Below are 17,617 nucleotides of genomic sequence, written 5' to 3'. Positions count from 1 at the left end.
GTCAGATGCTTCACTAACAAGGTGAAAACTGAAACACCTTTTTAAAATACATATACTCTCATCAGAAATAATCCACACCAAGACAGAATGTAATTGTAAAAATGTATTTGTACATTTTAGAAGGGAACAGAGTCAAATGACTTATTGTAGTGTTCAACTTACATGAACTGTAGACTGGATAGATCCATATGCCTTATATAGCCATTGAGTCAATCCCAACAAATTCACTTTAGTGTAAAAAAAAAAAAACAACATGAAAAGCTTTCAAAAATACATTCTGGTACAAAAAAGGGAAAAATCAAATGTAGCTTAATCAAACTAACTGCTCTTCTCCATTTGTTCTGTTCAAACATTGTAGTAAAATTGAAATCACGGTGTGAAGTGAAAACATCCCTGGTTAAATGTGCATATATAACAAATATAGCAACTTAAAGCCATGCAGATCACAAAGCCACTAGGAAAAATGATAAATACAATTGTTATTAATTATGATGACGCCTTTCTATTATTAGGCCCTCCGGCTATGGATGTGACTTTACTGTGCAGGCAGGCATTCTGTAGAAACCCTGCTACTTTCCACTAGGGGGAGCACAAAGGCAAAACACTAGTGTTTGACAAAGCTACTTCCTACTTTTTTTGGCACAGACGCATATTTGTTCATTTCACCCTCCTATCACTGCTGCAGAGTCAGACAGCAATACTAGGGAGGGTGGCAGCATTGACTTTGCAGGGTGCGATTAGTCTTTCAACAATAGGAAAGCCTAGAAGCCTGCGCCCCAATCATACCTTAGCCCCCTATGCACTTCTTATTAGGATCTGAGAGGATTGGGTAAGAGTAGCCCATGAAGCAATATGGCGATACTTCCACCTAGCCTATCAGAGGCTACAGGGAACTAGATAGGTAGGAGCAATGCTTGGGCACAGAAGATTAGTTTAAGCATTGACTTAAGGAGGGCGATGGTGACAAAGATTAACTTCATGGAGATACACACGCACTACAGAAATACCCCATTTGGCAAGTCTGCAACCCACCTGTCTGCTATGGATGCCTCACTGACAATAGAGTTGAATAGAAAACAGACAGGCAACAGTACACCAGCATGTCTGTCTGGGAGCTACCCGCATAGACAAAAGACAACCCTTTCTTTCTCGTCCTTTGGACAACATGTCGGGGACTGTGTAGGAAAGTGAGGGTGTGTGACGGAAGGTGTAATATGTGTGAGAAAGCGAGAGGAAAGGGAGAAATGAAAAGCGAGACAGGTGTAGACAGGTAAAAGTTGGAATACAGGTTCTTCCCTCTCGATGGCCCAACCGTGGGAAAGGGCATGCCTGACTGAGCCCGCTCTTGCACCACTCCAACAACAGGTTACTTGAAACCAATCTCAGTCCCACATAGAATTCTTAATCTTCTTTCCAATCCCCCTCTTCCAGACTACAAGCTGGGAAACTGAAGGGGTAAAAGAGTAGCCATCTTGTCATCTTGCAAGCTCCTATGGTCAACGTCCTCTGGATAATACAAGTTTTACACAATCTGCAATGCAACACCAGGCAGAAACACACAGTAATGCTGCCACAGCATTTATATACAGACCCACCACCTGCACCTTCATCCAGCTCTCCCTGTTCTCCTCCATCGCAACAAACAGGATGTGGGCACACTTGCTATTTTTGAGAGAGGGGGGGGGGGTGGAGAGTTACTTCAAATAAATAAGGATGCAAAGATAAGAAAACAAATGTCAAAGGAAGAGGAACGTATGGCAACCAACCAGAACTAGGCTGTCTCCCATAATACGGTGGCCCAAAAGGGACACTCAATAATGTCACAAACCTGGTTCAAACATGAGCAAAACCAAACATCCATCAATCAAATAAGTTAGACACACAACGAGACAACTGTGCTTGGCAGTTGGCACTAAGAGCACAGAAGTCAATAAGTATAAAAACAAAGCCCAACCAACACACACAAAATCTAACTCAATGACAAATTTGAGGCACAGATCTCAGTTCTTCTTCAGCACTGATAATCAATGATTCCAAGTCACTTACTTCCAACGTCAAACCATTCAATTAAAAAGACCACACATTGAAACAACTATTAAGGCAGCATTTCCCAAACTCGGTCCTCGGGACCCCAAGGAGTACACGTTTTGGTTTTTGCCCTTGCACTACACAGCTGATTCAAATGATCAAAGCTTGATGATTCATTTATTATTTGAATCAGCTGTGTAGTGCAAGGGCAAAAACCAAAACGTGCCCCCCTTGGGGTCCCGAGGACCGAGTTTGGGAAACCCTGGACTAAGGCATTTCAAGAAGAGAAGTTGAAGAAATATTGTCAAGATATCTCTGCGAGGCGCTTTAGCAGGCTGGAGAATCCTGCGGCATGCTGGGACAGCTCTGCCACGCGGTCCACCATTTCCTGGGTGGCAGAGACCGATGGATAGTTTTGTGCTGCCCCCTTTGTAGCCACGACGACAGCCTTCAGGGCCTGACACAGACGCCCCCCTGAGGTTGTGACCTACGGAGAGAGAAAGACCAAAATAAATCTTACCTAAATGTCCCTATTCCCTTTCACCTTGACCTAAAACTCTAATTAATTCTGCTGCAAGCTCTTCTTTGTTTGACTACCGTATCAAACTCTACATTTGGAATGAAATGCAGGGTCGTGTTCATTAGGCATAGAATGGAAGAAAACTGACTGCAACAGGTAGGGACTACCTAAACTCGTCCTATGAAAAACATTCATTTTCTTTTTCTGTTGTAAAATGTTTTGCTACAGTGTGCCCTCATGAACACGAGTCACGACCGTGTCATTTTGGCATGAAATGTGTGCTGACCTTTGCTCGGAGGTCAGGAGAGGTCAGGAGGCGGGAGAGCGTGTCCCCGATGAACACCAGCTTGTGCGCCGTCACGATCAAACTCTTCCCCCGGGAAACGAAGACGCGGGGAGGCTGGTTCCCCTGCACACTGTTGAAGAGCACGTCGATGGAGTCGGCCAGACAGGAGAGGTGGGACAGGCTCTGAGACGAGTAGAAGGACAGCAGCTCAGAGTCCTCCAGAGAGAGAGAGATGGGCAGAGGAGGGGAGGGGCTCAACTGGGGGGAGGGAGAGAGACAGAGAGAGGAGGGGAGGGGAGGGAGAGAGACAGAGAGGGGAGGGGAGGGGGAGAGACAAAAGGGGGGGAGGGGGGAGAGACAGAGAAGGGGGGGGAGGGGGAGAGACAGGGGAGGGGGGAGAGAGAGAGGGCAGGCAAAGAGGGGAGAAGGAAGAGAAGATAGACAGGGAGAGAGTTAGAGACACAGGGGGAGGGAGAGACAGTGAGATAGGGTCATCATTGTAATGGCAGGGATGAACATTGTCACTTATGGAACTGCCATCTATTGTGCAATGGGCCCCCGTTGTCTATTATGTCAAGTTCTTAGAACCACAGATGACCTCTTGTTGTGTGGCTATGACACAAGTTGACGCAACCTAAGCCTACAAAAATATAGGCTGAGAAAAAATGAGAGAAAGATAAAGAGACATTGAGATTGAGGTAGAGATACTGTAAAGGTAAACAAGTTCAGTTGATCCAGGCAGGTTGAAACTGGATAAAGAAGTACAGAGAGCAGATTTACTGTCAATGTAACCTAAAGTCAGGTAGATCAATGTTGACTCACTGGACTGAAGGACAGAGAAAGCTCATCAGTAAATACACAAGAGAGAATTAATGATTCATCCGAGGCCATAGTTTGTGTATGTGGTGTGAAGATGTGAGAGGATGAGTGTGTGTGCGTGTATGTGCGGGGTGATTGGTGTGAAAACAAAGTGTGTGAGAATGAGACAAGCATATGTGTGACAATTGGAGCATAAGATGTGAGTGTGTGTTACTTACCCTAGGCTCTGTGGTGTGGACAGTCTGGTTTGACACATTCTCCGTCTGGACATCTGAGGGAGGCTCTAGCTTTCCCTGTGGAGGAATGGTGAAAGTACACTACATGACCAAAAGTATGTGGACACCTGCTCGTCGAACATCTCATTCCAAAATCATGGAGATTAATATGGAGTTGGTCCCCCCCTTTGCTGCTATAACAGCCTCCATTATTCTGGGATGGCTTTCCACTAAATGTTATAACATTGCTGTGGGGATTTGCTTCCATTCAGCATTAGTGAGGTTGGGCACTGATGTTAGGTGATTAGGCCTGGCTCACAGTCGGTGATCCAATTCATCCCAAAGGTTTTGGATGGGGTTGAGGTCAGGGCTCTCTGCAGGCCAGTCAAGTTATTACACACTGATCTCGACAAACCATTTCTGTATGGACCTCGCTTTGTGCACAGGGGCATTGTCGTGCTGAAACAGGAAAGGGCCTTCAGCAAACTGTTGCCACAAAGTTGGAAGCACAGAATCGTCTAGAATGTTTGTTTGCTGTAGCATTAAGATTTCCCTTCACTGGAACGAAGGGGCCTAGTATGAACCATGAAAAACAGCCCCAGACCATTATTCCTCCTCCATCAAACTTTACAGTTGGCACTATGCATTGGGGCAGATAGCGTTCTCCTGGCATCCGCCAAACCCAGATTTGTCCGTCAGACTACCTGATGTTGAAGCATGATTCGTCACTCCAGAGAACGCGTTTCCACCACTCCAGCCGACGCTTGCCATTGCGCATAGTGATCATAGGCTTGTGTGTCTGGGCGGCTGCTCGGCCATGGAAACCCTTTTCATGAAGCCCCCAACTTACAGTTCTTGTGCTGACGTTGCTTCCAGAGGCAGTTTGGAACTCGGTAGTGAGTGTTGCTATGCGCGTCAGCACTCGGCGGTCCCATTCTGTGAGCTTGTGTGGCCTACCACTTCCCGGCTGAGCAGTTGTTGCTCCTAGACGTTTCCACTTCATAATAACAGCACTTACAGTTGATCGGGGCAGCTCTAGCAGGGCAGAAATTTGACAAACTGACTTGTTGGAAAGGTGGCATCCTATGACTGTGCCACATTGAAAGTCGCTGAGCTCTTCAGAAAGGCCATTTGCCTGCCAATGTTGGTCTATGGAGATTGCATGGCTGTGTGCTCAATTTTGTACACCTGTCAGCAACAGGTGTGGCTGAAATGGAGGAATTCACTCATTTGAAAGGGTGTCCACATACTTTTGTAAATATAATGTAGATACATCACTTTAGAAACAGCCATGGGCCCACAGAGCAGAAACTGTCCAATAAAACAACTAGAAGAAGAGAGGCAAACATACAAGAGCGATTATTATAAGTCACTCTGGATAAAGGAGTCTGCTTAAAGGGGAAGTATTTTTACAATTTGTAGTGGCTGTTTAAAGATAAGCGGTTTCTTCTGAACCATCTAACCTTAAATTGTAGTATCCTGAAATCCCCCTAAAACACAATGTAAAAAATAACTCAAACACAATGTAAAATGCAGACAAGTGCCAGCAAGGGAGAGGTGAGCGAGAAACAAAAGCCAGCAGATTGAAGACTGACCTGCAGCTTCACGTATCCCACACTGTCTCCAACAGGAAGTGGTGCCGGGGCGGGAGTCAGACCTATCCCAGCGTACTCGTTCCCCATCTCTTCCTCTCCATCGCTCTGCCCTACCGTGATGGACATGGTCATGGAGGGTTGTGCGAGGGGCAGGGGGAACGCTGGCTGCGGGGTCGGGGGTAAGGGCCTTTCCTGGATCCAGCTACTCTTGCGTGGTCCCATACCACTCCCTACGGGTTTGATCTCCGCTACGGGAAGGGCTGGTAGGGGTCTCCGGGACAGGGAGTCCTGGGAAGGGAGGCGGGGCCGCCCCTGCGTCTGTAACAGGATGGTGGAGTCCTCCAGCGCCCGTTGGACCATAGAGAGCAGGGTGTCTGACGGAGGGGCGTGGCCACAGGAAGACAAAGCAGGAAGTAGATCTGAGAGGCGGGCCCAAGCCAGTTGGAGAGAGGGAGGGACCTCGCTGGGTTGACTCAACTTCCAGACGGACAGGATCTCAGCCAATGAGGTAGCCAGGTCCCTTGAGGAGGCGGGTGCACCCGAGGCAGTGCTCAGCACCGATTGGACAAGACTGGAAAGCGAGGATCTCCATTGGATGTCACCAGACCCATTACTGGATACAGATAACCTATGTGTGGAAGACGACGTTGACATCGCCGAAGAGGGCAAGACGTCAAGTGTGAGAGCAGGCATGTTGTAGATGCCACAGTCCGGCTCGGAGGTGGAGCCCAAGTCGCTGCCCTCACCCAGCCCCAGCGGCGCTCTCTTCCCTTGGCCGAGGACAGAGTAGACTTGGCCGTGCTCCGTCTCCTCCAGGGGGATGATGGTGGACATGTCCCCCGGGGCCAGGGGTAAGCCAGGAAGGGAGGGAACGCTGTAAACGTCCTCCTCTGATTCAGCAGTTGTAACAGACGCTTGGACGTTGTAGGTCTGCTGCTGGGGGTCTGATGAAGTGCTCAGTATTATAGTGGGAACATTGTACACCTGAAAGAGAGAAATGGAGATGAAGACAGAAAGGAATGGAAGGAGATGGAGAGAAATGGAGAAAGAAAATTAATAGCTACTTTCCTCAAGGGGATATTGCTCTCTATTTTGCCCAGACACCAATTGCTCAGTTAGACAAAATAATGTCTAAAGCACCAGTGTAAAGGGCACCTAGATCATTCAACAGGACGAGGTGGGTCTATATGGCGCAGAGCAAGTCTTCCTTGACCGTTATTGTTCTTCAAGTCATTCCATTCAGTCATTCTAAGCTCCTAGTCAGTAGTACTGTTTGTTATGTATGTTCTAGAAGAACAGAGGAGGAGATTGGATAGCCTGGTCATTACATTCCCACTGCGGTATAGACAGCTGGGTGTGACTGGGAGAAAATAGCAACAGCAGTATTCAGATCAGACAGACTGGAATGCAGCTGACAGAGAAACAGGTGTGGCAGAGAGAGAGAGAGACAGACGGAGGGAGGGGCTGTGGGAGGAAGGAACAGGTGAAGGAAAGTTGAGCCGAGAGAGAAAGAGGGGGACTGAGAGAAAGAGGGGGACTGAGAGAAAGAGGGGGACTGAGAGAAAGAGGGGGACTGAGAGAAAGAGGGGAGTACTGAGAGAAAGAGAGGGTGAGTGAGGGGCAGAGGGAAGAAGGGAAGAACAGGTGAGGGAAGGTTGAGAGCTGAGGGGGGAGAGGGAGAATCAGACAAAGAAGCGAAAGGAGAGGGAGAAAGAAAGATGAAGTGAGAGTGAGGAGTGAGAAAAAGACAGAGAAAGAAGAGAGCCAGGGAGAGAGAGAGAGAAATGGAGTAGGAGAGGAGAGAGATGGTGTCTGCACTGTGGAGGAAGAATCCTGACTGACCTCTGACTCTAGGTCAGTGTGTGGGGGGAGGGAGCGGGGGGTGTTGTAGATGTTCTCGTCGTCACACAGCACTGCTGGGGCTTGCCGATGCCACCTACTGCTGGGAGGAGTATCATACACCTAGTAGACCAGGCACAACACAACATGTCATAAGACTGTTATATGCTTGTTATAAGCACAAGGTCAACGTCAGATATATAGTTCACATTGGTTAACTAGGGTTGGAGTTTTTCCTGAATGCATGACTTGACGGGGAATAACTCTGGGGCCTAGTCATGACGAGATTGTCGGTCTGTCACCTGTTCATCAAGGTTCTCGTCATCAGGATCTGCATACTCTCTGCCCTCTCCTTTCTTATTCTGCCCATTCTTCTTCTTTTCATCCGATGTCATCCTCCCATCCTTGCTCTCCTGCTGCAAGGGTACAGGAGTCGACTGGGGGGTGGAGATGGCAGGCTTAGAGGTGGACACAGGGGTTCCAGGCTGGGGCAAGTCTTTTCTGGTGACACCCCTCACTGGAGGGGCTGGAGGAGGTGGCTTACGGGCAAAGTTTGGTGACCTGGGCACTCTGCCTTGTCCCTGTCCTGGTCTGGCCAGCAAGGGGGACCCCCTGACGGGGGTAGCCGGAGCTAGCTTCCCCCTGGCGATGGGAGGGGTGGAGGGCACACCACTCTGACCTCTGGGGGTTATTGGGATCACGCCTTTCAGCTGAGGTTTGGGGGATCCCAGTGCAGGGACGGGTGGAGTCCTGAGAATCCCTGCTCCCACATGGGTGGGGGTCTGGTACATCATCCCAGGGGTGCCCTGTGCCAGTTTGGAATGAGGGGTGAGGGGCTTGAGGGGGGCCCCCCTGTCCCCGTTGACCTGTGAAGGGGTGAGGCTCTGAGTCTCCAGGATCCTGGTAGCGATGGGGGTAACCTGGGTCCCCACGGCCACCCCTGCTGCCCCTCCTGTGGGGGTCTGGTAGAACTCCTCGCTGGGCAGTACAGTACCTCTGGGGACCAGGTAACAGCTGTCAGAGTGGCCTGCAGCCGCTACAGTCTCCCTGGGGACAAGGTAGGTGTTGTCCTCTGGCCCTTCTGGAGCTAGACCCACAGCTCGGGGCATCCCACTGGGGGCCAGATAGACATTCTCTGGGCCAGGGACTCCAGTCAGACCCCCTGGTGATCTGTGGTGCTGGGGCCCAAGAAGTGTGGGGGTGGAGGGGGTCTGGTAAAGAGTCCCGGCTGAGTCTACATCTCTGCCTCGGAGGGAAGGCGAGCGCGGGCGCCCCGTCACCCCCCCGTCCCATTCGGGTAGGGGGCGTGTGCCAGAGCTGGAGCGGGAGCGTGGGCGACCCCCTACCTCGGCCTGTCGGAGGACCCCTGGTCTAGAGGCAACAGGCACCGCCCCTGGGCTCTGGTACAGGGCCTCCCCCAGGCTAGGTGGGGTGCGGTAGACGCCGTCTATGTCCTCCGTGGAGACTGCTGTGCGGGCCAGCGGGCCAGGGGAGAGGTACACAGAGTCTTCGCTGGGGGCGCGGCTAGGGGGTTGGGGGTCAGACCCCGGGGTGGTGTGGAGGAGGCGGAGGCGGTTGGCGGGGGCGATGCCCTGGCGCCCATGGAGGGAGCAGAGCCACCAGCCAGGACCCCCTCCCTGCTCCTGTTCTAGAACCATCAGGATGTCCCCCTTCCGGAAGGCCAGCTCCTCAGGGCTCTCTGCTGCATTGTCAAACAGGGCCTTCGCCAGCACCGTCTGAGGAGGGGGGGAAAGAGGGACAGGGAAAACATATATAACACAGAAATAACTCATGAATTTCTCCAAAATAAGAGATCCACAAAACACCCATCACTATCCCAGCGTTAATCCAGAGTTTTTCCTAATGAAGTCACGTGGTCAGGAAAAACTTTGGACACTAGTCATAGGGGGCAGTGATGACAAGAATGCACACACAGAGACAGCCTAACATCACACCCGGAAGCATACTGACAGGACTGCACACAGACAAATGCATTGACTTGATGCCAAGAAAGAGATTGAGAATAGCTGATTGTATAACGGTTTAAGTGAATAGAAGAGCTAAAGAGCAAGAGGGAGGAGCTAAACAAAAACAGTGTGGTGGTGAGAAAGAGAGAGAACACATTCAGTCCCATCAGTCCCATCATGACTAAACACATAATGATATAAGTGCTGAATCCCTATATACTTAGTTACTGCACACAGTACTTTCAGGGTGAGTAAAAAAGAGAGTCAGAGGAGGGAGGAACGATTGAAAAGACAAGAGGAGTAAATGGTCATGAGAAAAGAGAGGGATGGATGGAGGGAGAGAGAGGGAGGGGGGGGAAGGGAGGCAACATCTGTCCCTAGTTTGGGGTTTAATTGCCGTCCCATGGGCCTCCTCTCATCTTCTCCTTTTCAAAACCCTAACCCCCTGGGGATTGGCTATAGAGACAAGCTGAGCCCTGAGCTGCGTTCAGTATGAAGGAAATTTAAATTTTAAAAAATGTAAAAGTCAAAGTGTCCAATCTTGTCTTATTAGAACACAGCATTTTGTTTTCAGTTGAAAAACGTTTTGCACTACTAGCTCTACTCTGAAACGTGCCTGCTGGAAACAGTGGATGGAAGCCAGGGCAATGTTCAATTACTTAAAAACCGCATCCTTCATTCCCTCCCTTCCCCGAATGATGTAATCACTGATTTGAGAGTACTGGATGGGGACAACAAAAAAGTTCACGTCAGCCAATGGCCTTTCACCGATCCAGTTATGTCATATCAGTGATTCTCCCAAAGAAGGATGATACATTTTTAAGTATTCAAACATGGCCCTGGTTTGAAAAATAACTAGTGCCATGTCACCAGTTGGGCTCATTTCATCAGTGGCTGCTTACCCACCATATCTCATACAAAAAGTGCGCACACACACACACGATTGGTACTCACTGAGAGGGACATGTTTACTCTTCCTCAGACAGTGCTCCCGTCAGGACGTTGGGTCAGGCTCACAAACAGACAGAGTCCTCCATCTAGAACCAAGAGGTGAACTGCGGACTGCTGCGGAGTCCAAACACACGATCCGAGTTGTGTTCAAGGGAAACGCCACCAGCCTCCTTCAAGGCTGCGAGATGTCCTGCCTTCTTCACTCACCAACGCCCATAGGGTTCTTCTGTATTGAGGGCATGATTGAACTGCTTCTTCTTGGCTCAGTGTTGTCGATCATTCTTGAGATTAAGATTAGAAAAGCCAGTTCGGCCGGATTGTGATGCAATCGTCATTTCACACTCCTGATTCCACTGAAGGAGAATCCTAGTCAGGGAAACGATGAAATCATTAGTGTTGTTCTCACTTTGTAAACAACATAGTCTAGATCCTTAGAGGATGTCAACATCTACCACTTGTATTTAGAGCCAATTCATAACTTCTGTCTTCTTACCATATCCCATGTTGTGGTCACACATCCATGATTTACAAGACTCACTACTGCATTCGACAAACAACTCCAAGGGTCCATCACAGAGTAAGATCCTTCAGATAAAAAGGCTCAACTGACCGGAATAATTTACCTATAGAAATCAGGGCATTTTAAGAAAGCCTTTTGTCAAATATTAAGAACAAACTGTTTTTAACTAATAGAAACATCACCAATCTTAAGATATTTGTAAATATGTATGTATTATATACACTTAGTTTTATTAGTAGTTGTAGCATTAGTTTTTATTAGTTGTAGGCCCATTAGTAGTTGTACAATAACTTGCTATTCTGTTAATGTACTTTAAAAAATATTATTATTAGACAGTAGTTGGCATATTATTATTGTTACTAAGTATTGTTTGTTTAGTTTTTTCTCCCTTTGAACACTTGAAAACAAGCATCTCAAGAGATTTCATCCTGCAAATGCTACCCCAATGACAGATCTACAGTTAAAATGCAAGCGTTCAAAATATGTAACAAGCGTTATTAGAAAAATGTATATCAAATTATTCTGTAAAAACTTAATTGACAGCATAAAACTCAGAGGTTGCATATCAAGTTACCAGGCAGTTGGATCAGTCAGCCAAGACGAAATTTTAGACCATGACATGGATTGACTCAGATGACGTAAATATTTGCTAACAAACGTTCGCTAGCCCCTTAAAGTTAGCACACAGCTCACCCGATCGCTGATAAAAAATAAAAATGAATATTCAATATTTGGTTAGCTCACTTGGATAATGTGGGCCAAATTGTATCTAAATCGATGGAGCGGAGGTTAGCTTGTTACTGTAACGTAAACCGCTAGCTAGCCTATAGCCAATGGGCAAAACAAAAGGGGGCATGAAATCAGTTCGCTAACAAGCAAACTTCAGTCTGCATTGAAAATGACACTCACATGTTGTTTTGTTCGCTAGCGTACTTACCCTTGATGAAATAGAAACATTTCATGCAATACTCGAGAAAAGAAAGACAGCTATCGAGCGTTCCCTTATTTCAGTTGAGGGAATTCGTGGCAAACGAGGTTTTTCTCGTATGTCTCCCTCCGGAGAAGGACTACGTAATTGGATACGACCCTCTTGCGGTAAAGCGCAACATTTTTGAGGATGGAGAAACCGAAGATTACAGCTCCGCCTTCAGCATTTCACTCGGGAGACTCTGGTGCTTTTACATACACAGATAGTTCAATCTGGGCCATTTTTATCTGGCAAGGAGAGATGCTGTAACCAACTAATTACGTTTAATGTAAGTAGATGGTAAACGCAATAAATTGTTATATGCTATTTGCTTTGCTGCGGGTTTTTGGATTCTGTTTGAATGGAGCACAGGCTGCCGTATAGACGAGAGTACAGGCGCAATGTCAATAGACGCAGTTGTAAACAAAGCAGTACACCCAGGATAGGACTTTTACTTTGGAGAAGTACCGGAAACGTCGTCTTTAAACTCGTGTTTTTATTCCTGTCTTCTGTTACTGGACGTAAAGGACTTTGCACAGAGGTACTTTGAACTTACAATTTGTAAACCAACAGTACGCCAAACCTTGATTATTGGTGTTACATGTAGCCGTTATTGATCAGAAAGTCAAAGGTAAGGTCATATCATTGTATTTTGAATTAAACATAACACTTGTATTCTTGCACAATTCAACCTTCACCTAATTTCTGCTCTTCATAACCGAGGTCTAGACACTGATAGCCACAATAAGGAGGCACATCGTGGATAAAGCAATGTAATAACTAAGGGACCTAGTAACTAAGGCATAATGTTTTGAAAGGGTCACTTGTGGGTTGGCACCTGCATTTGTGTGTCTACTGTATGTGTGTGCACTGAGAAATCTTCTCTCTTTCCAGGTAATGCTGAGGTGTTTTGTTAGCAGGAGCCTTTTGACCAATCCTGTCGCAGGTCAAACAAGAAAGATGTCTGGGGGCAGTCTTGCTGGGTCTCAAAGCAGTCTTGCAGGGAAGGTCGCCATAGTGACTGCCTCAACTGATGGGTAAGGAATAACTGTGCCTACTGTTTTGCTGGGGATGTATTTAATTAGTTTATAGTGAATTGCCCACCTGCTCTATGGTCCTATGATGAGTTTTTCCAGACCGCTTAGCCTGACCTGGAAAAACTATGGGCACCAAGTCAGCCTATAAGCCATAACAAGTGTCTATGGAATAGGGGCCAGAGTTTTTCCTGGTCAGACCACACAGTCAGGGAAAGCTCTAGGCCCTATATATCATCCTTCTCCTACTGACTGTGTCTTCTTCTACTTCTTCTCTTTCAGAATTGGTCTGGCTGCAGCTCAGGCTCTCGGTCAGAGAGGAGCTCACGTTGTGGTGAGCAGCAGACGTCAGTCCAACGTGGACAAGGCCGTGGCACTACTGCAGAGTGAGAAGATACAAGTGACCGGAACGACTTGCAACGTTGGGAAAAGTGAAGACAGAGAAAGACTGGTTAACATGGTAAAGAAAAAGCCAATACATTTTGCTCCTATTCTAGAAGGTGCACACAGAGTAGACATCAGTTGATCATCACGCAACAATATCGTATTGAAATTATACACCTTCAAATTGTGACCACCATCACACTCAACTTCAGCACAGTGACATTCCAGTACATCATCGATACTGTAGTTCCCACTTCTTGACACAGGGTCACAGGCACAGCCATCAGTCACATGCCCTTACAGAATGTCAGTGTTATTATTTTCCATTCTGTTTAGACAGTGGAACATTGTGGAGGTATAGACATCCTGGTCTCGAATGCAGCAGTCAACCCTTTCTTTGGAAACATCATGGACTCCACAGCAGCAGTCTGGGATAAGGTGCGTTATGCGTCCAAGCATCTTACAAATGTTTTGAAAAGCAACTGGACCGAAAATCTGCTCCATATACTGAAGCCTTGATGCAATGAAATATGTTACATGTCTAACAGTGTTTCCCTTAGTTTAATGTAACAAGTTATTTGAAGTATTCAATAAGTTGTGTAATAACTATGTGATAAGTATTCATTGGTTGGTTTAACATACGGTTGAAGTCGGAAGTTTACATACACTTAGGTTGGAGTAATTTAAAACTCGTTTTCAACCATTCCAAAAATGTCTTGTTAACAAACTATAGTTTTGGCAAGTTGGTTAGGACATCTGCTTTGTGCATGACACAAGTAATTTTTCCAACAATTGTTAACAGACAGATTATTTCACTTATAATTCACTGTATCACAATTCCAGTGGGTCAGAAGTTGACTGTGCATTTAAACAGCTTGGAAAATTCCAGAAAATGTCAGGTCTTTAGAAGCTTCTGATAGGCTAATTGACATCATTTGAGTCAATTGGAGGTGTACCTGTGGATGTATTTCAAAGCCTACCTTCAAACTCAGTGCCTCTGCTTAACATCATGGGAAAATCAAAAGAAATTAGCCAAGACCTCAGAAAAAAAAATTGTAGACCTCCACAAGTCTGGTTCATCTTTGGGAGCAATTTCCAAACGCCTGAAGGTACCACGTTCATCTGTACAAACAATAGTACGCAAGTATAAACACCATGGGACCACACAGCCATCATACAGCTCAGGAAGGAGACACGTTCTGTCTCCTAGAGATGAACGTACTTTGGTGCAAAAAGTGTAAATCAATCACAGAACAACAGCAAAGGACCTAGTGAAGATGGAGGAAACAGGTACAAAAGTATCTATATCCACAGTAAAACAAGTCCTATATCGACATAACCTGAAAGGCCGCTCAGCAAGGAAGAAGCCACTGCTCCAAAACTGCCATAAAAAAAGACAGACTACAGTTTGCAACTGCACATGGGGACAAAGATCATACTTTTTGGAGAAATGTCCTCTGGTCTGATGAAACCAAAATAAAACTGTTTGGTCATAATGACCATCGTTATGTTTGGAGGAAAAAAGGGTGAGGCTTGCAAGCCGAAGAACACCATCCCAACCGTGAAGCATGGGGGTGGCAGCATCATGTTGTGGGGGTGCTTTGCTGCAGGAGGGTCTGGTGCACTTCACAAAATTGATGGCATCATGAGGAAGGGAAATTATGTGGATATATTGAAGCAACATCTCAAGACATCAGTCAGGAAGTTAAAGCTTGGTCTCAAATTTGTTTTCCAAATGGACAGTGACCCCAAGCATACTTCCAAAGTCGTGGCAAAATGGCTTAAGGACAACAAAGTCAAGGTATTGGGAGTGGCCATCACAAAGCCCTGACCTCAATCCTATAGAAAATTTGTGTGCAGAACTGAAAAAGCGTGTGCAAACAAGGAGGCCTACAAACCCGACTCAGTTACACCAGCTCTGTCAGGAGGAATGGGCCAAAATTCACCCAACTTATTGTGGGAAGCTTGTGGAAGGCTACCTGAAACGTTTGACCCAAGTTAAACATTTTAAAGGCAATGCTACCGAGTACTAATTGAGTGTATGTAAAAACTTCTGACCCACTGGGAATGAGATGAAAGAAATAAAAGCTGAAATAAATCACTCTACATTATTACAATAAAGTTGTGATCGTAACTGGCCTAAGACAGGGAATTCTTACTAGGATTAAATGTCAGGAATTGTGAAAAACTGAGTTCAAATGTATTTGGCTGAGGTGTATGTAAACATCTGACTTCAACTGTAAATGCTTAAGTATTCATTAGTTGGTTTAACATAGATGCTTAAGTATTCATTAGTTGGTTTAACCAACTATTCATTAGTTGGGCCTCCCGAGTGGCGCAGCGGTCTAAGACACTGCATCTCAGTGCAAGAGACGTCACTGCAGTACCTGGTCCGAATACAGACTGCATCACATCCGGCTGTGATTGGGAGTCCCATAGGACGGCGCACAATTGGCCTAGCGTCGTCCAGGTTTGGCCCGGTGTAGGCCGTCATTGTAAATAAGAATTTGTTCTCAACTGACTTGCCAAGTTAAATAAAGGTTTCACACATTCACATAGATGCTTAGGTATTCATTGGTTGGTTTAACATAGTTGCTTTGTTTACATGATCTAATGCTCTACTTTTCACTTCCATGCAGATCCTGGATGTGAATGTTAAGGCAGCCTTTCTTATGACCCAACTGGTGGTGCCTCACATGGAGAAAAGGGGGTGAGAGAGTGAGATGTAAATAATGAAGTAGGAAGGTGTTATGTGAACTATACCAATTACAATGTATGTGTTCCCCAGGGGCGGGAGTGTTGTGTTTGTGTCCTCTGTCGCTGGCTACCAGCCTATGCAGGTAAGCTCCTCTGATTTTCCCTCTGAATGGCTCTCGGTCGATCATCTCAGAATTTGTTGTGTGTAGTGTTAATTTACATTAGTATGAAGAAATATTTTTTCAACTTGACCTTTGATTCCCCCCAGGCCCTGGGTCCTTACAGTGTGAGTAAGACGGCCCTATTAGGCCTAACCAGAGCCTTGGCCCCTGAACTGGCCCAGAGCCACATCCGTGTCAACTGTGTGGCCCCCGGCATCATCAAGACCCGCTTCAGCCAAGCAGTGAGGATCCCCTCCCTTTCTATCGTCATCTTCACCGGTTTACTCTTTTCATCTTTGCTTACCCTCTATTTCTATCACTGGTTTGGCTGTTGTTTTCCTATCATTCACACAAATAGGAGTTTTTGATCATGCGGTGTTCTTATTCTCTCGCAGTTGTGGCACGACGAAGACGTTCTGGACGAGCTCAAGAAGCAGCTTAGCATTAAAAGGTTGCCTTCAACTTCATTCTTAGGGTACATCGTTTAGTTCAGTGTACATTCTTACCCTCAAGTGTTATTGTTTTTATGTAGTGTGTCCACAAATGTGTCTGACCCATTGTGACTGAATTGGTAGAATTTGCTTGTGTAACATTGAAAGACATGTTGCAGTGTTGACGTCATATCTGTATTTGGCTGTCTTTATGCATGTTCACCGTGGTGGTCTGTTTGATTTGTTACTTGTGTATTATTCTCCCAGGGTTGGGGAGCCTGAGGAGATCGGTGGAGTGATCGCTTTCCTGTGCTCTAAGGACGCGTCCTACATCACTGGAGAGACCATCACTGTGACTGGAGGGATGAGCTGCAGGTTGTGAGACTAGTCGGGCTGTAAAGTGTCAATAGAATCTGGCCACGCTGACTGACTGTGACGCTCAAAAGGAAACCATGCTTGTAATGTAAGAATGGACTGTAAGACAGGTAGATTTATTCTACATTGCAGAGAAATGGAATCCTCTAAGACTGTAGTGACATGAGGACACTAAGGCAGGAAGTGGACAGTGTTGACACCACTGCTGAGATTATTACTGACATTCTTGGTATGCTTTTCAGTGGGCTCTATACAGTGTATTGGGTTAATAACAAATGAACACAATGTATTATTACTACACTTCAAAGACTGTCATAGCACTCTAAAGCATTTGAGCTCACAAGCAGGGTCCAAATGTCTGTTTTCGCTCTGTCCCACCATCAAGCCCTTAGGAACTATAACTACATTGCCTTAATAAACAAGAGTTAACGCTGTCATACGTGTTTGATTATTGGACTTCATAAATATAGATACAGGAACTAGTAAATACAACATTTATTATACTATACACAATTAAATTGTAGTTTTCACACTAAGACATTGGATGTGTGAAAAATAACTTATTTGGCAGATGCATACATTTCTCTTTGATTCATTATTTGCTTTTTGAAGATCCTGCATCTGGTTATTAGAAAAGGACAATTGAACTATAATTATATATAAGTCAAACTAATTAGCAAAACTCTTCTCAATTTGTGCAAGTTTTTTCCTCAGTTATCAATATGTCAAGATATTCCTATTACCCCTAAAAGAAAATGTGTTGGCCAATTGAACTGACAAGTATTACAGCACACAGGTAGTGCAGTTTTGGTGACAGGTCAATCCTTT

General features: G+C 46.1%; 2 protein-coding genes across 6 annotated transcripts; one reads left to right on the top strand and one right to left on the bottom strand.

Annotated features, from left to right (window-relative positions):
• Positions 1 to 88: 88 nt before the first annotated feature.
• LOC110531629 (embryonal Fyn-associated substrate) lies at positions 89 to 11,994 on the bottom strand. Of its 2 annotated transcripts, none has more exons than XM_036987465.1 (9): positions 11,678 to 11,994; positions 10,224 to 10,586; positions 7,605 to 9,038; positions 7,306 to 7,425; positions 5,464 to 6,447; positions 3,872 to 3,946; positions 2,835 to 3,092; positions 2,287 to 2,515; positions 89 to 2,129 (listed from the first exon to the last, which is right to left on the bottom strand). In XM_036987465.1, exons 2-8 carry the CDS (start codon positions 10,233 to 10,235, stop codon positions 2,333 to 2,335), a joined length of 3,066 nt encoding a protein of 1,021 aa, XP_036843360.1. In that variant the 5' UTR covers positions 10,236 to 10,586; positions 11,678 to 11,994; the 3' UTR covers positions 89 to 2,129; positions 2,287 to 2,332. The 2 variants fall into 2 exon arrangements, with proteins under 2 accessions (XP_036843360.1, XP_036843361.1); XM_036987466.1 differs by lacking the exon at positions 89 to 2,129 and adding an exon at positions 10,714 to 10,843 and having other exon boundaries at positions 2,171 to 2,515.
• Positions 11,995 to 12,115: 121 nt separating this feature from the next.
• LOC110531631 (dehydrogenase/reductase (SDR family) member 4) lies at positions 12,116 to 17,226 on the top strand. 4 transcript variants are annotated; one of them, XM_021614937.2, is made up of 9 exons: positions 12,116 to 12,248; positions 12,602 to 12,744; positions 13,024 to 13,201; positions 13,462 to 13,563; positions 15,765 to 15,835; positions 15,914 to 15,965; positions 16,091 to 16,225; positions 16,379 to 16,458; positions 16,682 to 17,226. In XM_021614937.2, exons 2-9 carry the CDS (start codon positions 12,605 to 12,607, stop codon positions 16,794 to 16,796), a joined length of 873 nt encoding a protein of 290 aa, XP_021470612.1. In that variant the 5' UTR covers positions 12,116 to 12,248; positions 12,602 to 12,604; the 3' UTR covers positions 16,797 to 17,226. The 4 variants fall into 4 exon arrangements, with proteins under 4 accessions (XP_021470612.1, XP_021470613.1, XP_021470614.1 ...); XM_021614938.2 differs by having other exon boundaries at positions 12,117 to 12,248; positions 16,379 to 16,434; XM_021614939.2 differs by having other exon boundaries at positions 12,185 to 12,338.
• The last annotated feature ends 391 nt before the right edge of the window (positions 17,227 to 17,617 follow it).

Source organism: Oncorhynchus mykiss, chromosome 9 (assembly GCF_013265735.2).
Source record: "Oncorhynchus mykiss isolate Arlee chromosome 9, USDA_OmykA_1.1, whole genome shotgun sequence".
In the NCBI taxonomy this organism is placed as follows: Eukaryota; Metazoa; Chordata; class Actinopteri; order Salmoniformes; family Salmonidae; genus Oncorhynchus; species Oncorhynchus mykiss.
This window is presented reverse-complemented; position numbering and strand designations above follow the sequence as displayed.